The sequence below is a fragment of the Myxocyprinus asiaticus genome, chromosome 19, assembly GCF_019703515.2.
Source record: "Myxocyprinus asiaticus isolate MX2 ecotype Aquarium Trade chromosome 19, UBuf_Myxa_2, whole genome shotgun sequence".
Taxonomy (NCBI): domain Eukaryota; kingdom Metazoa; phylum Chordata; class Actinopteri; order Cypriniformes; family Catostomidae; genus Myxocyprinus; species Myxocyprinus asiaticus.
This window is the reverse complement of record NC_059362.1, coordinates 43,034,359-43,057,683: the sequence shown is the minus strand read 5'-3', so window position 1 is coordinate 43,057,683 and position 23,325 is coordinate 43,034,359. Positions and strand designations below refer to the sequence as shown.

At 35.6% G+C, this 23,325-nt stretch overlaps 1 protein-coding gene across 2 annotated transcripts; it reads left to right on the top strand.

Moving 5' to 3' along the window:
* The first annotated feature begins 698 nt into the window (after window positions 1-698).
* gpatch2 (G patch domain containing 2) lies at window positions 699-15,833 on the top strand. Of its 2 annotated transcripts, none has more exons than XM_051644394.1 (10): window positions 699-836; window positions 2,195-2,896; window positions 4,035-4,099; window positions 4,392-4,565; window positions 5,592-5,638; window positions 7,123-7,181; window positions 7,271-7,304; window positions 7,761-7,825; window positions 11,699-11,787; window positions 14,431-15,833. In XM_051644394.1, the coding sequence occupies exons 1-10, from the start codon at window positions 787-789 to the stop codon at window positions 14,598-14,600; spliced, it is 1,455 nt and encodes a 484-aa protein (XP_051500354.1). In that variant the 5' UTR covers window positions 699-786; the 3' UTR covers window positions 14,601-15,833. The 2 variants fall into 2 exon arrangements, with proteins under 2 accessions (XP_051500354.1, XP_051500353.1); XM_051644393.1 differs by having other exon boundaries at window positions 2,195-2,899.
* The last annotated feature ends 7,492 nt before the right edge of the window (window positions 15,834-23,325 follow it).

Below are 23,325 nucleotides of genomic sequence, written 5' to 3'. Positions count from 1 at the left end.
TTTGTGTTAAATTAGTAATAGATTGAGTGGATTATGTTCTACATAACAGATGAAGAGAGACACTTCACTTTCCCATGTGAGATTAAAGTATTATAATAATAAGTAATTATTAAATAATTAAATTATTATTTTTATACACTTGCACCTGTTTATGTTTTTTGTGTGTTTGTTTTAATGAGGTTTGCTTTACGGTATAATAATAATAATAATAATTATTATTATTATTATTATTATTATTATTATTATTATGTTTAATGAAAAGTAGAATTAAAACTTCCTTTCAATTTACATAGAGAAAAAAAAATATATATATATTAAACTTTACTCGTTTGTTTAAAAATGAGCCCCCATGAGGATGCTTGTGTCAAAGGTCACAAAACACTAGACAAATTTCGCATTATTATATCTTCACCCATTACAGTATTTTCATATAAATGTAATACGTCAAATGTGTATGCAGCTATATTGAATCTGAACATTGGCTCATAATCACTAAGAATTTAGTTGGTTATTAAAAAAAAAAAAAAAGCAGAGAGGGTAAATTAATGAAGAATTTATTTATTTATTTATTATTAGTATTTGTATTTTCAGTTAATTTTATTTATTTATTTTCGAGAACGACTTTTATTTTGTGTGCCTACTTTCTTTGTCGTCACCGGAAGCGTGTCTTTTATGAATTGTATTCCGTTTCCGCCGCGGTCAGTCGGCGCAGTTGTTGAGGCGCTATGGTGTGAACGCTCGGCCTCGATCTTTTCCCGTGAGTTTCTGTCGCGTTCTGCGGGTTTCATGTTCCGCGCCGCCGAGATCAAGAGCTTCGGTAAAGCGGGAACCGGCTGGTATGTGTCTTACTGAGGGATTTGATGTGTGATGCTGTCCGTTTGCTCTGTGTTTGATGTTTGTGTTTCTGACCTGATCACAGTCACAATAAAATACCATGATAATATCTTATAGTTTTTGACACGGGACCACGGTATTCTTTGAAGTATTTTGGGATACTATGATAAAACCATGGTATATGAATATAATAACCATTCATTAGAAAGGTATATGTCAAAGTACTATGGTATTACCATCTCTGAGACCGTCACAGTATTGTTTTTGTAGGGGCAGAGCTTGATTGATCCATCGATTGATTGTCCACATTGTTCAGTTCAGTTTATTGGTAACCCTTACAAAAAAGTACCATGGTATTACTATGACCATAATATTGCTTTGGTCTTTATCATGATGGTAATACCATAGTAAGTACCTTGGAGTATCTTGTAAATACTGTAGTGTTTGTATGGGATAGTCTGCATACATTTTATATAACAAAAACACTTTGGGGGGATTTTTCGATTAGGAGTACTGATGAAATGTCAATTCTCTTGTCAGTCTCTCACAAGAGTGGTTCACCTAAAAATGAAAGTTCTTACATTATTTACTCACTCATGTTGTTCCAAACTAAAAATGACATGTTAGGAGACGCGCTATTTACTTTCATTGTTTGAAAAAAATGGAGATGTCCCGATACTGTGCACATGTACTTGTAAAAGTACTCCGACCAGTGTTGGGTGTAATGCATTACTAAGTAATTAATTCCTGTAATTAAATGACTTTTTCATTGAAAAAAAAAGTAAGGGATTACTCTTGATTTTCAGTAATTTAATTACAGTTACTTCTGATGTAATTGCGTTAATTACTGTATAGACTATAGAACAATTCTATATAAAACAATAGTGAATTTAAAATAGAAATTTAATGTCTTATGTTAAAATATGGTTTCTAATTTAACGCTGCCCCCTTAAATTCTTTGGCCAGTTCATGAATAATTTATTTGATTGTATATGAGTTATTTTAAAGAATTAAAAGAACAGTTTCATGTCTATCCTTGTATTTTTCATCTGGTCGATGTTGATAAGGTTTTAGAAAGTAATAATAAGTAATGCAGTTACTTTTCAGACAGAAAAATTAGTACAGTAATCTAATTACACTGTAGAAGATGTAATTAGTAGTTAGTAATTAATTACTTTTTTGAGTAACTTACCCAACACTGCATCTGACGTACGAATGTCATTTTGTAAACATTCAACGCACAAATTACAATCACATTATGTCCTAGTGTGATTATTAAACCGCAAAGGCTGCAATGTAATGAGATAAATATATAGTTTGAATGTCCTCCAATTGTCCTTCTAATGTTCCTTCTAATCAGGCACTTTCAGCGGACGATGGACGAGCTGGTCCATGATCTGGTGTCGGCTCTGGAGGAGAGTTCCGAACAAGCCCGTGGAGGCTTCGGTGATGGTGGAGATCACGCCCTGGCCGTCGGTTGCCTGCTGAAACGACAGGCGCGCAAGCGTCGTGGCCGGAAACGCCGGTCCGATAACCCTCACCCGCCATGGGACACCTGCCACCTGAGCGAAGGATCCGAATCCAGCTTGGAGGAGCAGAAAGACTACCGGTCCTCCACGACAGCAGGGGGCGCTCACACCCGCGACAGCGATAGCGACGAGCAGCTGGGCGCGAAACGGCGGACGCCGCTCACCGCGGACTCCGGCAGGGGGAAGAGACCGCTTTGGATGGACGATTTGAGCGGAGCGGACGTTTTAGGAACGCGTAGTTTACGGAGGCGTCGGAAAGTCAAGCGCATGGCTGTTGATCCGCCACTAGATGTCGCCACCATGCTGGCACCTCCGAGACAGTCCGGAGCGGGTGGCAGCAGGGAGTTTTTGGAGGGGAAAGGAGGTGAAGCGAGCAAAAGCAGGGTGAAGAAAAGGAAGTATATGGCACAGAGACTCGCACAAGATGCGGCGGATGAAGGCGTGGTGGTGGAGAGCGAGGAGGCGGGACAGGCGCCTAAAGACAAGATGGACTTTGAGGAGCATAAGGGCTCAGATGAGGAGATGAGTGACAGGTGGTTAGTGATCTTTTCTCCTCTTTTTGTTTCTCTGTCCATCAAATCAAATCTAGATCATTTTCTTGACATATTTTAGATCCTGATACAGTTTTATAGCTATTGCACAGCTACTAGAAACAAGCTGTCAAGCTCATTGGAATAATACTGGAAAATATGAATAAGTCTTCATAATTCTCACAAAACTTGTCAAGAACATCTATGGGTCACCCCTGTCTCAAAAGAAAGTATTAATAAATGACATTTTTGCATTGTGCAAATTAGGCACCAACATATAGTTTAAATTGTAGAGTAATTAGAAATCATTATAGTATTTGTTGTACTGCTTTTAATTAATGCTGATTTAAAGGGGGAAAATGGGTTGAAAATGTGCCTAATTGTCATGAAAATAATCACAGTGAAAAAAATATTTACTGTAATTATGGAAGCCCATTTCCACCACTTAAAAAATTGTGCTTTAGTAAATCAAAATGATGAGATATAAAGTATTAATTTTGAAATACTATGTCATAATTATGAGATGATTTTATATCTCATAATTTCAACTTTTTATCTCAATATTTTAACTTTTTATCTCATAATTATAATTATGGATTGTGACTTTTTATAATTTAGATTTTTAATCTCATATTTAGTTTTTTTTTTTTTTTTTTTTTTTTTCTCATAAAAGTATGACTTTGTATCTCATAATTTAGAAATTTATTATGCTGTGGAAATGGGCTTCCATATATATTTATTGGACCATATATATGTATATATATATATATATATATATATATATATATATATATATAAAGAAATAAAATATGGTCCTAATTTTATGTATTTTGAATATACATATATACAAAATATTATTATTAAATTACAATAACAAAATATATTTATAATTTTATTATAATTGTATTATAATTTATATTGTAATATATTATTATATTTAAATTTATCTATCTTTAAATGTAATTAATAATGATCCTTTCATATAATTTTACTTTTAAAATATAATTTAATAATTTTTTTCTTTTGTTTTTTGGGGTAAAAAAAAAGGGGGAAATATTTTTGTGACATTCTCTCCTTATATTTAACACAAATGGCTTAAAACATCTGTAATGTGTGTGTGTCTGTGTGTGTGTGATAACAGCGAGACTAGCAGTGTAAGTAACAGCAGTGATGGGGGTCTGTACACTAACGATGAGGGAAGGCAAGGTATGTATGCATAATCATGTATTTCATTATCAAGTCAAGTCAAAGTTTATTTATATTGCAGAACATTTAAAAACAACTGCAGATGAGCCAAAGTAAAAAAAGGAGAGAGAGAAAAAAAGAGATATGAAATGTAATAGAAGACCAAATATCATTGTATTTATCAAAATAAAAAAAGTTAAGTGGATTATGTAATTATGAATTTCATAATGAATGTACCGTATATCTGTAGAATGAAAGCACAGATCTGAATATTTCCAGCATGGTTATTAGTGTTGCTTGTTGTTTTTTTTAGGCGATGATGAGCAGAGCGATTGGTTCTATGAGGGCGAGCCGGGTGGGGCTTGTGGAATTGCGGGCGTTGTGCCGTGGTGGGAGAGAGATTCTAACGAGCTTGACCTCAATGACCCTGTATTCAACAGCATACTCACCGGAGCATTCCCAATAATGTCACAAGGAGCACAAAGAGGTTAGTGCTCACACACAATGTCTATAATGTCATGATAAACTGTGTGCTGATTGCTGCAGTGCACATGTTTGTCCACCAGAGGACAGTGCTGAACAACCCATAATGGAGAGCAGATGTCCGATAGACAAGCAAACCATTATAAAAACCTGGAGTGCAGTTGTCTTACATACTAAACCAAAGTAACTAAACTATATACTGGTGTTTCTTCACCTTCAGGCATTTTCATTTCCCAGGGGTTGATTTATATTAAAACTAACAGATTTAAACTTTTTTCTTTTTGTTGTATGAAGGTCTCTTAAAAACTGAAATTGAGAGTTTTTACCAAGACTTTGGTCCTTAAAAAACGCCTTTTATATATATTTGTATTGTTTTAGCCTTTTCCAAGACCCAGACCCTTTCAAAATTAAACTATTAAAATCCATTATTAAAATATAAATTATTTCATGTTTAAAACATATAACAAAGATGGAAATAAATATAAAACCATTTCAGTATTTATTGTGTGAAAATGATTTGTCAATTTTACAAAATTACAACTGTCCCAGTCCACAGTTGTGGCATCATTTCCACCACACCAAACAATGTTGTCCCTAGTTTTTAATAAAGTTAGTGTACTTGTTAACCAAGTGGACAGAACTGTCAGTGAAGAGTATGCTTAAGATGAAATATGAAAGTGATGTTTGAAGAAAACAAAGAAAAAACAAGACAAATATGCTCTTATGTGAGCAGATTACTTTTATTGGGCATCATTTCCAATCAAGATGTAATTTAGCAAAATTATGCAAAAAGTGTGAAGACTTTAATTGTGTGTATTTAGGATACACAATATGTTAGCAATGAAATTCGCCTCAGCAGGACAAATTCACCTCATTTACACCACAGAATTCTATTAAACACAGTACAGAATTGGAGATGCGCAGTAACCATAAGGCCATGGCTCTGATTTAGAAAGTAAGTTATTAAGGGCAAAAACGTTAGTAGGCCACCCGTCACACATGTCTCTAACCCTGTCTCTCGGTCTTTCAGGGTTTCAAGCACGGCTCGCGCGGCAGGCCTGTCTTCAGCAGTCACAGGTATGTGCGTGGGTCTGAAATATGAACCCACTTTCATATTTTAAGGGACAGTTCACCCAAAAATGGTTTATTTATCCTCATGCCATTCCAGATGTATATGACTTCCTTTCTTTAGCAGAACACAAATGAAGATTTTTAGAAGAGTATCTCAGCTCTGTAGGTCCATACAGTGAAAGTGAATGGTGACCAAAACTTTCAAGCTCCAAAAAGCACAAAAAGGCAAGTAATCCATATGACTCCAGTGGTTTAATCCATGTCTTCTGAAGTGATATAATCAGTTTTGGGTGAGAACAGACCAAAATACAACTCCTTTTTCACTGTACAGCTTGCCATTGCAGTCTCCAGGCGCGATCATGAATTCAAGCTCAATAACACTTCCTAGCACTTGATGCATGCTCAGAGTGCTAGATGGCACTAGGAAGTTTAACTGAGCTTGAAATCATGATAGCCAAGGAGACTGCTGATGCCAAGATTTATAGTGAAAAAGGAGTCAAATTTTGTTTTCTCTTTTGGGTCTGTTCTCACCCAAATCCGATTGGATTTCTTCAGAAGACATGGATTAAACCACTAGAGTCTGATGGATTACTTTTATGCTGCCTTTATGTACTTTTTGAAGCTTCAAAGTTTTGGACCCCATTCAGTTGCATTGTATCACACATACAGTGTTTTCCAGAAAATGTACTGCATTTTTCATGTTTGAAGTCATGTGTGAACACGACCTTTTTGAAAATACTGTTATGTATAATTAGCTCTTGCAATTTCCCTTAATGAGAAGTTCTATCATAAGTACATATGCATGTCCATTTTGATGGTATGTATAATTAGCACATGTTGTACATTTACCAGTAATGGCAGCCCAACAATTTTCCTGTAATTTACCTGGTTGCATGTGTGAAAGGGGCTAGTCATAAACATCTGGGATGGCATGAGTGTGAGTAAATGATAAGAGAATTTTCATTTATGGGTGAACTATTCCTTTATTACTTAATGGTGTTTGCAAATGTTACAATCACTATTATTATTGCTCTTATTTGGGGTTTAGTATTTGAACAAACCCTTTAACCTTAAGTATTAAACTTCGATATTAAACCCCACCATTTGCACTACAGATATTTTTAGATTTGCAGATATTTTGCGCATTAATATCTCAAATTATGTAGCTTGTTTAGGAGCGGTGTGCTATCACCTTTCTAGGCAATCAGATTTACAATTTGCACCTAGTGGACGACGAAGCAGGCAATAAGATCCCATAGACTTGCATTGAAGGAGAGACCCGAGCCATATCTAGCAACCAGAATATCATAGAGATTTAGGGGATGGGCTCTTTTGACTTGGACCAATAAGTAACCAACACCTAGTAACCACATAGCAACACCCTGACAGCCACTCAGAATGAGTTTTGCACAGGCAAGCAGCACTCATGTTTTCCTTCAGTAAATGTAAAAAACGTATGTATATATGATATTTTCTCTCTCTTAACACAGGGAGCCTCTCAGGGAATTGTTCCCAATAGATTACCCAGATTATCTCAGGATCCTCACGAGTAAGTGCTGTTTTGCTCACAGGTGTTTGAACAGCTCAACATCAGACTTGATTTAAGAGTTTATTTACAGTATTTGTTCTCCTCTACAGCCCGTGGTTCAGCGCTGGGGCGAGAAGAGACCAAGTAAGATCACAAGTAGACATGTGATCTCTCAGTAAGGGGTTGACCGTTATGGGTTTTGTGGCCAGTACAGATAAAGTATTTTTAAACATCACTGTGGTCAATATAATGTTGATTATATAATTAATGATAGGAAATGAGATGTACACAATTGCTGAAATGAACACTTGCATTACACAGTATTTAGGTTAATTAAAATATTCAAATATTATTTAAAATATTTGAGAATAGAAAATGTGCTTTATCCATGCTGATAATCCTAAATGGCCAAGAATTGGTCGATTAATAGGCCTTACTCAGTATATATCACTACACTCTATGTTAATGTATTTCTGTCTCTTTAGATAATCAACTTTTTTATAGACTGTATGTCAAAGATTAAGGCTTGAATGCATGTATTAAACTGCACATCTATGATTCTGATATGGAAGTGTTTTACACATATTTATTTATGTTCAGTTGCTTTGGGAATCTCGTAGCGACAGAAGCCACAGGAAAAGCTGCTCTTTAAAGACTGCCAGCAGGTAATGTACATGTGTGTGTATGTGTTGGTAATTAGAGATGTGCAAAACTACATATGTTTTAAATTGAATAATAGTTGACAAATCGTTCTTAAGGAAGCCCTGTATAATTAGGTTGGTTTCAGGTTCAACTCTGACCCTGAACGGACACGTTTTTTTAAAGGAATGTTCCGGGTTCAATACAAGTTAAGCTCAGTCGTCTCATTTGATTATAACAAAAAAGAATTTTGACATCCCTCCTTTTCTTAACCCTCCTATTGCGTTCGGGTGATATTTGACCCGGGAGAGGTAGATAATACTTTTTAAATACCACATCGTTTTTAGTACCGGAACCAAACTTTGTGACTTTATCAAAATGCGCATTATATATATATATATTTTATTTTTTATTTTTTATTTTTTCAGATTTTTAAATAAAGTTGTTTAAGAGATATAACTTAAAGAAATTGTTACATGTTATGCATTCAAGGGTCAATTTTGACCCGGGCATCAATTGTGGCTTTACACATGATATTATGTAGATTTTTTTTGTACATCTATGAATTAGATTCTTTCTTATAAACACTTCACTTACATTTAGCCTCTTTCCCATACTCCCTCGCACACCTTTTTATCTCTCACTGGGACTGTATCTTGTTTACAAACATGCACACACACAGACACACACACATTCCTTTACAAAACAGACATGACAGATGTAACAAGCATAACAGATAAACTGAATCAAAGGTACTACTGTCTAAAGGGGGTGTGGCGAGAGCAAAATTTCATGCACACAGTAGTCTAAATAGGGCTTGAAAAAGTAAATCGTATTTTACTCTGCAGCCATCTGATGCCGAACCAGCTTACAGCAAACTCACGCATCAACATTCGGCAGTTCATGCAACTAAATAGAATAGATTTTGCTTAAAAGTGCACTCAGTAACTTTTGTCTTTGTGTCATCTTGGACTTACACTGACACCTAGCGGCTTGGATGCAGCATCATTTAAAATCAGTAGTTTTCAGTTTCAGATGCCATTGTAGAAATGTAGTATTCACAGTCAGACATGATTACTTTAATCAATTAATGAAAGTGTCAAATAACAGGACGGTTACTGAGATTAAGCGAGTAGTATTCATCTGGTCATTTGATTCTAACATGGCAGCCCCCATGTGCGGACCCTCTCCATGTAGAATAAAACAGCTTTTATAAGGTTACTGATATGACTGGAGTCTTCACTTTAATGTGAGTGCTCATGATTTCCTACATAAATTGCAAAGCTACAGTTCATGTCTTTAGGAGTTCAACTTTTTTTTAATGAGGAAAAAATTACTGAGTGCACCTTTAAAAACATAGTAACAAAGTATTATTGTTATATACTTGAGTTGTACAGTTGTTTGATGAAGTTTAGTTGAAAAAGAATACATTGGTTTCATAATGTTTGACCACCAAGTTGGATTGAGCAGTTATGAGTAATAGGAAATTCATTCAAATTACTAGTAATTCTCACATTAGATGTTAATATAAATTGTATATTGTGTTTTATATATATATATATACACACACACACACACACACACACACACACACACTTACTGGCGGCCAAAAGTTTGGAATAATGTACAAATTTTGCTCTTATGGAAAGGAATTGGTACTTTTATTCACCAAAGTTGCATTCAACTGATCACAAAGTATAGTCAGGACAATAATAATGTGAAAATTTACTATTATAATTTGAAAAAAATGTTCAGAACTTCTTAAACTACTTCAAAGAGTTCTCATCAAAAAATCCTCCATGTGCAGCAATGACAGCTTTGCAGATCCTTGTTATTCTAGCTGTCAGTTTGTCCAGATACTCAGGTGACATTTCACCCCCACACTTCCTGTAGCACTTGTCATAGATGTGGCTGTCTTGTCGGGCACTTCTCACGCACCTTACAGTCTAGCTGATCCCACAAAAGCTCAATGGGGTTAAGATCCATAACACTCTTTTCCAATTATCTGTTGTCCAATGTCTGTGTTTCTTTGCCCACTCTAACCTTTTCTTTTTGTTTTTCTGTTTCAAAAGTGGCTTTTTCTTTGCAATTCTTTCCATAAGGCCTACACCCCTGAGTCTTCTCTTTACTGTTGTACATGAAACTGGTGTTGAGCGGGTAGAATTCAATGAAGCTGTCAGCTGAGGACATGTGAGGCGTCTATTTCTCAAACTAGAGACTCTGATGTACTTATCCTCTTGTTTAGTTGTACATCTGGTCTTCCACATCTCTTTCTGTCCCTGTTAGAGACAGTTGTCTTTTGTCTTTGAAAACTGTAGTGTACACCTTTGTATGTAATCTTCAGTTTTTTTTTTGGCAATTTCAAGCATTGTATAGCCTTCATTCCTCAAAACAATGATTGACTGACGAGTTTCTAGAGAAAGCTGTTTCTTTTTTGCCATTTTTGACTTAATATTGACCTTAACACATGCCAGTCTATTGCATACTGTGGCAACTCGAACACAAAGACAATGTTAAGCTTCATTTAATGAACCAAATAGCTTTCAACTGTGTTTGATATAATGGCAAGTGATTTTCTAGTACCAAATTAGCAATTTAGCATGATTACTCAAGGATAAGGTGTTGGAGTGATGGTGCTGTTTTTTACATCAGTAATGTCCTGACTATACTTTGTGATCAGTTGAATGCCACTTTGGTGAATTAAAAGTACCAATTTCCTTCCAAAACATCAAAATCTGAACATTATTCCAATACTTTGGCCGTCAGTGTATATAAAATTCCACAGAAATGTTGATAAATAAATGTCTTCACATGTATCACACTGCTGTTTTTAAATGTCAAAGAATTTCTACATTTTATTAATAAAAAAAACTAAAAAAAACTATTAATAACTTTTATATTTGTCAGTTAACATGCCAAAAATAGCAATCTTCTTTTTACATGTATGAACAGTTAAGAACCTATAATGACTTAGTTAATTTTAGATGAAAACCATCAGGTTATGAATGATTTATAAGCATGAATCTCAAAATTGACCCACGAATGCAAAAGTTGTACGCAAATTCTGAACGCAAAAAAAAAGCAAACATGTGAGTTACAGTGAAACACTTACAACTGAAGTGAATGGGGCCATTCCGTAAACGTTTATATACTCAAGTATTTTCAAAAGTATAGCTACACGATGTAAACAATGTGCGTTATCATGCTTTTAATGTAATAAAATTGCTTACTAACCTTTTCTGTGTAGTTATATCCAATTTCACAACTTCGTTGCCATGATGACGTAATGCATTAAACCCTAAAACGACCATAAAAGGGGGCCTGGGTAGCTCAGTGGTAGTTCTGGAGTTCGCTAGTTTGAATCCCAGGGCGTGCTGAGTGACTCCAGCCAGGTCTCCTAAGCAACCAACTTGGCCCAGGTGCTAGGGAGGGTAGAGTCACATGGGGTAAACTCCTCATGGTCGCTATAATGTGGTTCGCTCTCGGTGGTGTGCATGGTGAGTTGAGTGTGGATGCCGCGGTGGATGGCGTGAAGCCTCCACACGCGCTATGTCTCCGTGGCAACGCACTCAACAAGCCAGTGATAAGATGCGCTGGTTGACGGTCTCAGACGCGGAGGCTGCTGGGATTCGTCCTCCACCACCCGGACTGAGGCGAATCACTATGCCACCACGAGGACTTAAAAGCACATTGGGAATTGGGCATTCCAAATTGGGAGGAAAAAAAAAAAAAATTTTGTATCAACATTATGCCACGAATGCTATCGATTGAGCTTAACTTGTTTTGAACACGGAATATTCCTTTAAGGTTTACATGAGATGCATGAAATGTGATCTGGATAGGTTTTTGTGAGATTCACCCTGATATATTTGTGTATTTGTGGGTGTGTGCGCAAACAGACAGACGAGTGGTCACCTTGGTTCTTTATGTACTGGAGATATAAAGAGACGACGAAAAGCTGCACCTGTAGCAGCCCCTTCAGCCTCAGGTAACACACACACACACACACACACACACACACACACACACACACACACTCTTATCATAATAGTAATGTAAACAATTGTGAGATCTTCATATATGTTTGTATATAGGGACACCAGACTCACATGCTGAATAATTGTAAAACGTGCCTTTTATTAAGCTTGAATGATTAGAAAATGAGCATCATTAGGATGACAGTGAGGCTTGTAGCCGTGGAAACGGTAAACTCCATGGTGGTTATGTGACAGGATTGGCAGCTGCGAGGCAGATTAGTGTTGAACTCATTCCCTCATTAGAGTCCATCATTTCCTGCCCTGATCTGTGACGCCAGCGGCCCCCAGGGGCCAAAAGTTCACAGAGCTCAAATTCTACATTTCTCAGAAAACTATTCAGAGTTCACGAGGACCTGGAAACATGAGAAAGAAGATCTGGAAGACGAGAGTAGAATCACAGTCTGATTCATTTATGAGACTTCCACTGTAACTATGTCCAGTTTGATTTCCTTTGTCTTGTCTTTTTTTTTTTTTTATTCGTCTTTACATTTTAAACAGTAGAATGCTAATTTTGGTAACATAATTTTTATAGATGTTTTATCAACATAACATCTATTACAACAAAACTCTTATGTGAATGTGTATCTTTAACTACACATTGTTATAAGCATCCAGTCAGTAAGTGAATCAGATATTAATTCAGTAACAGTTCAGATTCAGCAAGACATTTTTTCAGATTAATATTTGACAGCCCATGCATTAAAGGAATATTCCGTGTTCAAGTTAAGCTAAATCAGCAGCATTTGTGGCATAATGTTGAATACCACAAAAATTAATTTTGACTTGCCCCTCCTTTTCTTTCAAAAAGCCAGAATCTGGGTTACAGTGGGGCACTTACAATGGAAGTGAATGGGGCCAATCCGGAAACGTTTTAATACTCACTGTTTTAAAAGTATAGCCACAAGACATAAACAATATGTGCTTAACGCATAATGATTTTACTGTGATAAAATCGCTTAATTAACTTTTCTATGTGAAGTTATCTAATTTTACAGTTTTGTTGCCATGACAATGTAATGTCAGCAAACCCTAAAATGACTGTAAAAATTATGATTTAAACAAATTTACAGCTCAAATAATACATGAGTTTTGTGAGTTTTAACAGAACAATTAATGTAAGTGCTTTTATAAAATTATAAGCTTTACATTTCTGCATTTAAACCCTCCAAAAATTGGCCCCATTCACTTCCATTGTAAGTGTCTCAATGTAAACCAGATTTTTGCTTTTTTAAAGAAAAGGAGGGGCAAGACAAAATACATTTTTGTGGTAATCTGCATTATGCCACAAACGCTGTCAACTGAGTTTAATTTGTATTGAACCCGGAATATTCCTTTAAAAGAACAGGCTCAGAAGAGTCATTTGTTTGTAAATCTGATTTGGTACTGCCAGAAAAGACAACACAATAGAAACACACGTTGTCTATTTATTGACTTCAGTCTTTTTTTTTCTTTTTTTTATGGAAGCCATGGAGTGCCAATTAAAAAGAACGACAGAATAAATTATTAATTTATTCATTTGAAAATATAAACATGAATAAATAAACCAATTTATAAATGTAAAAATAAATAGATACATTTAAATTAAATGTTCAAAAAAATTCATGTTTAAAAATGTAATTATATCTAACAACAAAATTATGCATTAATAAATCATTTATTTAATGCACTTTTAAAACGTAAGTAAATGTAACAATAAAATAGTATATTGATAAATAATTTTTAAATGCACCTTTTAAATTGCATTTAATACAGCATTTGCCAATTGCTTTTCTTTTTCCATTTGACAATTGAGTTTTAAAAAATGCCATTGGACAGTTGAATCGTGGGAACAACCAATGAACTTTCAACTCCTTAAATAGATTATAATAATTAGATTTATCTAATTTATCTAATTCTTTTTTAATTGGCATCCCTTGACTTCCATATTTTTAATGTCATCTCATTCGATTAAGACTAAAACTAATTTGAAAGCAAACCTAAAAAGATATTCAACTTTTTTTCAAAACAGATAAACTGGTAGTAATGTATAATCATTTTCCACCCTGTCTCTGGCCCTCTGTCTGAAACGGTTTTGGCCTAAACGCCTCCTTAAAACTTCAATGTAAATGCCCACTGTTATGATTGGCTAACATCATGCAGCCCCTCGAATACAGCCATATTTGAAACTCAGTTGGAAGAGAATGAACAAGCTCCACAACATTATAAAACTACATTTCAGGCTTTACACACAATGCACATCCAACACAATGCATCCGAATAAATTAAACTGTTCACTGACTATAAGCACATCAGCGCCATAAACTATCAAACAGTGTGAGAAAAATTTTAACCTAAAATCTTGATGTTGAAATCATGGACAATTGGATATGTTATGTGTTTTAGCATGTGTAAACAACTAACCTTGTGCACAGTTAATTGTATTGTTGTGTTTATAAATGCATTTCAGGCTTTAATGTCAAGGTTCAACTAAAGATCTTATGTTCTGAACTCTCTTTCAACTCATCAAATCCATTACAAGAATCAATTAGCTAAACCACTAAATGCAGATTATCCCTCTTTCTGTCTTTTTCTTTCTCTCTGTCTTTCTCTCTCAGGTGTGGTGGCTGAGTGCGCTCCTCCACTCCCCGAGTCAAATGTGGGGAACCGTATGCTGCAAAGTATGGGTTGGACCCCAGGGTCGGGTCTGGGTCCTGACGGCAGAGGAATCACAGAGCCCATTCGAGCGTCTCAGAGGCCGAAGGGAGCCGGACTGGGCTTTAACTGAGCTTCACCTGAAAACAAAGAGAGAAACTCACACAGAGAGGCCTCTCTCTCCCCTTTAACCTCGCCTTTAACAGCAGCCAGCCAGCCAGCAGAGGGCAGCACTGGGGTCAGAGACCTTGAAATGGACAGAATGTATGAATGAAAGTGAAGACCGGCACAGAGGAGGACTGATGCTAGAGCTGCCTCACTGCCAAACACGCATACACACACACACACACTGATTCATTTCATTTCAACATTTCACAGTTAAAGCTCACCAGATATGCAACCATGTGTTAGTTGCTTTAACTTTTAAAGATCATTATATTCAAGAAAATTCATTTGGCATTTTTTATTAATATTCCATTATTTTTCTCTCAAAATAGTGGAGTAGAAATGTTAAGAAAATGAAGCCGGTTTTTCAGGACCATTAAGATTTCTTGCGTCGTCACACTTTTGTCATGATAATTAAGCACATTTTACACCGAAAACATCTTGTCACTATGATGGAAAAACTGTTATGATTATAATAATAATAAGACAAACTCATTTGCATCACTATAATACACATTGTCACGATATATATATATATATATATATATATATATATATATATATATATATATATATATTTATTTTATTTTTTTATTACAAATAAGCAAATTAAATTCAGTGCATCAAATACAATTATGATTATGTATTTTTACAATTGTGTTTTACAAATGCACTTTACAATTGAATATATATTTATTTTTGCACATTACAGTAATGGGAATTTGTGGTTAAAATATTGGCCTAAAAATAATGTCACAATGAAAACAAATTTAATGGTTGTAAAATAGGCTTCATTTTCTTTATGGAAAATATGAATTTATAATTTTTTACTATATATATATTATATTATAATTTTTTGTTTTTTCTTCAATTGTTGAATTATGGCCAGGACATATTCTTGAAAGGTTTCATGAGATACAACCCATAATTCATTCATACATTATTACAAACAAACAGCCAAACATCAGCACTCAGAGGATACCAGCTAAAATTAGCATTGTTTTATGTTTAATTTTTTATTATAATTTTATAAATATTCATTTTCAATTCAGAACGTCTTGTAAATGTGTTTTCGCAGATTAGATCAGTCCAAATTATCCTGTGTCTCCTGTATTCATTTGATATTTCATTAAGAAAATGAATTTGTTTTTATTTTTATTTTTTAATTACATTAGTTATTTCATATAATATTATATATTATTTCCGGTTTCTAAATGTCTGTGCAGATAAGTTGCACTAATAATGAAATGAGTTTCGATAATTCAGCCTGCCACATGCACTCTCATGAAAACCATTCTGCATGTATTAAATGCTGAAATTGTGCAGATTGAGTTGAGCACGAATAGTTCACCCAAAAATGAAAAATCATTTACTCACCCTCATACAGGTTTTGAACAACATGAGGGTGAGTAAATGATCACAGAATCATTTAATGATGACATTCAAAGCAGTTCCTCTTTCCGTGGCCCTCACGGGGGTTTTGGGGTCAATTCCGTATTAATTACAGTGTGTTAAGCTGGTTTTCGCCTCACAATTTGAAATTCAGCGAAGTGCTTGTATTTCTAGGCAGAGTTTGAGTAGTGAATAGGATCAATGGACTGAATTGGCTTAATTAAAAGGGAATTAACCATTCAGCACGATAACACACTTACTGACGATTGTCAGTTCTGGTTGGCACAGATGATTTGTAAAGGTGTAGATCATGGCATTGTTTGGTAAACACTTAAATGCCTCTTATCAGCAATCCCAGATATCTGGAGATTCTTCTAAGTCTTAGCATTTGGTTATCTCTGATGTGGAGAGACAGGAAGTGTCGTTAGAGCACTTCCTGTCTGGCATATGGTTTGTGCAGTGCTGCCATTTAAAGGGATAGTTCACTCAAAAATTAAAATTCTGTCATCAATAATTCACCTTCATGTTGTTCCAAACTTGTATGGCTTTCTTCCTCAGAAACAAAAAAAAGATGTTTGGCAGAATGTTATGGACTGACATCCTCAGTCACCATTCATTCTCATTGCATCTTTGTTTTCCATACAATAAAAGTGAATGAAGACTAAGACAGCATTCTGCCTAACATCTCTTCTTGTCTTCCAGGGAAGAAATAAACTCAAAATATATTTTCATTTAGGGTTTATTATCCCTTTAATATGTTGTAAATGTTGTTTGCACTATGATGTTAGAAATTAGGATTTTAGCATGTCAGTTTGTATGTTTATGATATTTATGACCCACCAACTAAATAAACATGCCACTTTTGTTTACTACTTCTTTTGAGAACAGGGATGTGGTTTCTTTGCGAATGTTACGAAGTCAAAGTGACATACTGTTCATGTACTGTAGATCGGTATTAAAGTATTCTCTGCTCAAGGTCGAACCTTTGGATTTTTTCCATATCCATCCATCTGTATGAATGCCACAGTCATCTCAAACTAACTGCTTTAAAGGAAGTCTAATAATTTCAGAGAGAGCCATCTGTTAGCAGTCCTATTCATTGCAATGGCACTCTGTTCTGGAAATGTTTTTTAGCCAATCACCTTGTCATGTATCAGACAAGAAAAAACCATTCATGTATTTCACTGGTCAACATGATCAAACGGGAAGTCGACATGTTGCTACCGATTGTTCCGGAACCCTGACATCAACCCATATTCTGCCGAGTTACTGACAAGCGGCTTCACACATCTTTGCATAAATTCAGAAGTGTTTACCTTTTCCTGTGCCACTACTGAGCAGCCTCCAAGACACTGATTCTGTTCCTATGGAAACCACTGAAGTAATCGCATTCAAATAATCAATGATGAACGCGATTCAGGGATTGATTTCCTTTTATGTTTACATTTTTACTATTGTTGTCAATTAAATTTTTTAATTGAGATTAATCGCATAATTTTTCATAGTTAATCGCTATTAATCACAGATTTTGAAAGTGCTGAAATTTGACTCTATATATACTTTTCCTCTCAAAATGCATTTACTTCCAATTTAGGAAAGAAAACAAGACAATATGTAACAATATAATGCTTTATTAACATTTTCCAAACAAAGCCTTCCACAGTGTAAAGAAAGAAATGCACTAAAATTGCAACAATTCAAGTAACATTGAACGTTTTCCCGAATCTAAATGGGAGTTTGACTAATTGAAAGAACTAGTGTCCACATAGGTTGCATATTTATTGCAATGGGCATTAAATCTTTTAAACTCTCATCCTCCACAATATTAATCTGCTGGTAGACTGTGGCTATCCGCTTTGTTACAGCAATCGTAAAGCTGCATTCATGATTCACGTCAGGGTGGCAACGCCAGTGTCAAGCGCCGCTTTGAACTCCACATGAAAAGCGCTTGCAGACAAAAACGTCTCATTCTGCATTTTGATGATAGTTAAGACGACGTGATTCTGTGGTAATTAAAATGCTCTTTACTTAGGATAAAAAATACTTGATTTTTGTCACAAGTTCCATCTAGGCTTGTTTTGTACAAAAATAGTGTAAAGAGCTCCTTTATCCATAATTTTATCACTGTCACTGAATCACTGCTGTGTGTGTTGTGAAGTGTGTTTGGTGTCATGACTCTGGGCGGACACATCGCAGAAGTTCCGCCCTTCCAGCCAGTGTATTGACAGTAAATGCGTTAATCACGATTAAGAAAAATGAACGCATTAAACTTTAAGTAATCGCATGCGTTAACACGTTAATTTTGACAGCTCTCATTTTAACTCCACTGGTTAGCTTTAGGGTTGGGGTTTGGGGGTAGAGTTAATAAAATATGCATTCCTTTTGACTGTATTGAATGTTTTATAACTAAAAGCAACTCGCTTTTGGCGCCACTCTGTGGACATTTCAGCTTACACGCACCCATATGTTCAACAACACTTTTAGCTTTAGCCACTGGGGGTCAGTGGTTCTAATTTCAGTAAGCACAAAACGATTTCAGCTGTAGAAAGTTCAACCTACTGTAACCAAATTCATTTATTTCGTCACAATACACAGCTACTTTTGAATGTCTATCAGAAGAGAAAGATGAGAGAGAAAAGATTTTCAGAGGGAACATTTTATTCAGTAAATCACTTTTTTTGTCTGTTTTGGAAAAATGTCTTTTTCAGTCTGTTACTCGCACAAAGCCGGATTCTGTATTGTTTCCGAAGACTTCACTACTGTAATGAACCTTTTTTAATACATTTTGGAGTAGGAGAGTGGGGTAAAATGAGACTATTTTTACATATGTTGTTTTGTCCGATACAAGGACAAATTAGACAGGTAAAATAAAGGGGTAGGTTAGAGGTAAGTTGCTCCTAGTCAGTGGGCAAGCCATCTAGGGGTAAGTTGACCAATTGTATTTTTCCAGCGGTACACTGAAAAGAATCCCACAAATGATTATTTATCTATAATTTCTAATCTAATAATCTACTTATTTATTAATTATAATCTCCTATTTTACTCTTGTTTCCTTTGGATTGTTATTGCATGTTAATGGTGGAACGATTTGGATCAATCACACAGCATAGCATGCAATAAATACCTAAAGTCTTTGCCAGAAAACAAAAGCTCATTTCTTTAGATCTACTTTTAACTTCAAACATTATAAACAGAACAGTTAGTTATAAGAACAAATTTGTTTCAGTAAACAGTGGTTCAACTTTCCCCAGACTTTTCAGTGTATTTTGCCCCCTAGTGATGATTATGGAAAAAGCACCTAGCTTCAGGGCTAATATTGTGCTAATCAAATCATGGGTATTTATACACTGCATATACACCATTATACATATGTCATTTTGTACCTGAATAAATTTGCTATTGCACAACAATCAGTAAACCTCAAATGTAAAATGAATTACTTTGACCAGCAAAAAACACTCTTTGTATAAAAACATACTTCCCTCTTTTTCCATGTGCTTGATAGAAATTATGAATAATTCTTACATACAAGGTTATATGACAACAATATATGTATAGTTGCCTTAATACATATTGTGGGTCAACTTACCCACAGGCTCATCTTACCCCACTCTCCTTTACAGTATTTTAACAGCATCTGTCATCTTTTCACATTTGTTTTATGGAAAAGAGCAGCTCTGACATTCTGCAAATCATCTCCCATTCTGTTCCACAGAAGAATGAAAGCCATGCGTTGAGTAAATTATGACAGAATTTTCATTTTGGGCAGAAACTCAACTTTGTAAGTCCTTTAGTGAACTATTCCTTAAATTTCAGCTCATTTGGAAACTGACTTGTGATTGTTTAAATGACCAGAACCATCAGGTCAGTTCTGTCATAATAGCAATTTCATTTTTTGTGAGCAGCGATGGCCGGTTCCTCATATGACGGTGAATGTGGTGACATTTTAAATCAATAACATCTTTAGCGAGAGAGCATGATTCTAAATTGACATATTTAATACGATGAAAACTTAATTATAGTGTTGATTTTCTTCAGGGTATTTTTGCAGTAATTATTTCAAATTCTGTGTGTGTTTGTTGTGAGGACTGTGTTAGTGGACAGATCAATACTCTTATCAGTATTCTCATCAGTACAGCTGATCTCTGGAGTAATTAATACTGTGTGCAATCTAGCAGAAAATTATACAAACACACTGCCAGTCTTTCCATCTTTTTCAGCAGCTGATACAGTATGTAGAAGACACACTTTATTAAAAAGTGTCCAGCATTGTGAACAGAACAGCATTAGTGTTTGTAGCTTTGTTGTCTTGCAGTATAGATCATGTCTTGCTTATGTTTAAAACAACTTACTTTTTATGCAGTTAGTTTAACGTTACAGAATAGATTATTTTGTATATCTAAACCTTCTCTTTAAATAATGGGATTTGTTTGCTTATTGCTTTAAAATGTATTGGGACACCAGTTTGTACCCTATTCATGGAAAGTTTCATTACTGTCTGTCTCTCTCTCTCTTTCTCTTTGACTTGTGTTTGAGAAAGGTAGATGAGATTGTCTCAATCAGAGGAAATCCAGTGTGTAATCCTGATCAGCACATCACTTTGAGACTGTTACGTAACGCTCAGTAACAAGGTTACAACTGTTACAAATAAACACACATCTAGAAAATCTTACTATTTGCTGAATAATGCACAGTATACACTGTATACTGCCTACTATTGTTTAAAATAGTAAGTGAAACCGTAGTCATTATTCCATGCTAAATACTTTTAATTAACTTTCAATAGTATGCTGAATTTGGGTCACCTGATCTCATCACATTGCACATGAAGTTATCATCTTGAAAAATATTTTAAAATGCTTTTTAAAACTGTTGTTTTTCATCTCGACCAGCCCGACACGACAACACTGGCTCAATCAATAACATGGGTTTGAGGGTCCAATGGGAGACTGTGAAGTGTCATTATTTTTGCAATTGAGCGCAACATTGCCGTCCACTTTTTTGGCCGTCTTGGTTCCGGAAGTATTTTTCCCATTCATTTTTTCCATAGGGATTTCAAAAATCTTCCATCGTAGAGTTCATACAGCTCTCAGTGAATCACATTACAAACTTTTGTATTTCAAGCAAAAAAGGTACAAGACTGTGTCCTAAATGTCTTTAATTTAGCCTAGTCTCATGAAATTTACGTAACAATGTCAACATTTTTGCAAACCAAAATTATGTGCTTCATTACACGTTTGTCTGCAGTTTCCTTGTGAAATGTCCAGCGGGGGGCACCAAAAGCGAGTGAAATAATGTTGTAATCAGACAAGGTTTTTAAGGTGAATATTAGATGGTTTAAATGATAGTTTTAATGAGTAAAACATACCTCCCTTTAGAAAATTAGAGAAATTAGAGATGAACAAAACAGACATTCAAAAATCAAATAAAAAAATCTAATCAAAAATCAAATCACTTTTATTGTCACACAACCATATGCACAAGTGCAACAGTGGGTGAAAGTCTCATTTTACCCTTAATCAACGCCTAAACGTAACCGATAGTGTCATAAACGCAAAGGAGAGGTAAACAAAACAAACATCCTTATTCTAAACCATATATCATATTATAGCAGTATGTGAGTAGAGCGGAAAATAAGTGTTTATTAAGTCCTAAACAGCCATTATAGTCGTGATTTGTGTGAAAATTAATGAATCGCACAGTTGTTGTAGCGCCTCAAGTGTTAATTTCGCTTTCTCCAGGAAACTGCAGCAAAACGTAGAAAGTGGCACGTAAATTCAGTTTGCAAAAATTTCGTTAATGTTCTTTCTATGAGACTAGGTTGCAGCCTTTAATGAGGGAATTAACTACAATCTCATGAAGCACTGCAAATGACATAATCGAATTAAAAATTATGGAAAAATATAAAACTATTGATTTCAATTTGTTGATTATACATAGAAAAGCAAAATAATACAAGTAAATTACAAATTATTCAGATTGTCATGAACCTGCCTATTTCGTCCTGTTTTATTCTTGTGTTGGCAGGATTGTGATCAGTTTCCTCCGCCCATCTCTCAGGTTGTCCCATGTGCTGTTGTTTCTCTCTCCTTTGTGTTTCTCACAGGTGCTGCTCAGCACCTGTATCCTATCTCCTGTTCCTCTATATATTCTCTCCTTTGTCTCATCTTCTCTGCCAGATTCTTTTGTTTTGTTCCCAGTCTAGTCATGTTGTTCCTGTGAATTCCAGCTACCCCAGTCAGTTTGTTTCATGTTGTTCCTGTTACCCCTAGTTGGTTTGTTTTTCTGTTTTATTGTTGTCTTGTTTTATTTTTTACTCCCTCATGAATGTTTTGTTTGTAGTTGTTTTGTTTATTTTTTTTTATAAAACTCCATCATTGCCATCCTGCATCTTGGGTCCTTCCTCAAATCCGTGACAGAACGATCTGGCCAACTGTGGACCCAGCGGAGGCACAGTGGGCATTTTGTTGAACTCCGCTCCAGCCCTTGAGGAATCGGTCTCTCAGAGCCTCGCCCGGTTGCCCGGCCCCCGGGCCTGCTTTCAGCATGGTCATCCCGTCGACATTTTTGCTGAGGAGTTGGCCGAAGCAGCCTCCAGGCAGGGTATTGATGAAACCGTCCTCAAGCTTATTTTTGTGGCAGGTCTGGACAAGCCCATCCGTCCAGAGGAGCTGAGTACGATTTTTCACTTGCCCTTTTGGGATTTGGTGGACCACCTCTGCTGGTTGGCAGAGATGGAATGTCTGCTGCAGGGGCGGCGGCTGTTCCCGCTGCCAACTGCCATCATTGCCATCCTGCATCTTGGGTCCTTCCTCAAATCCGTGACACAGATATATGCAAATATATGAGTAGTTTGAGAGCGTAGGAAGACCAACTTGATTGTGTCATTTACAGTGCGTCATCCGAGTGGGCGGTCACTGCAGAGCTCTTTTGCTGTGCTTTGTTTGCTGCAATTCTCTGATTGGTGGAGATTTTCCTTTCAGGATCACTGGTAGTGTAGTTCTTCACCAGGAATTCCGCATTAAACACTATTTTTACAAAATTACGTTTAAATAAAGTGAACTGATCGCTTTAGCAGAAGCAGATAACATTGATTAACAACCTCAGAGCTCACGGTAGGTCTGTTTTTAAAGGTCTATAAGTTATTGTTAATAATCAATTCGCCTATAGGGATTTGCACTTCCGAAACCAGTCTGTGGTAGTCTGTTCTGTTGGGTGGTGCTAATAGTGCATGAACTGCACACTTCACCAAGTTGCACAAGCATTGTAGATAAAAAGTGTGATTTTTGACACCCTAAATT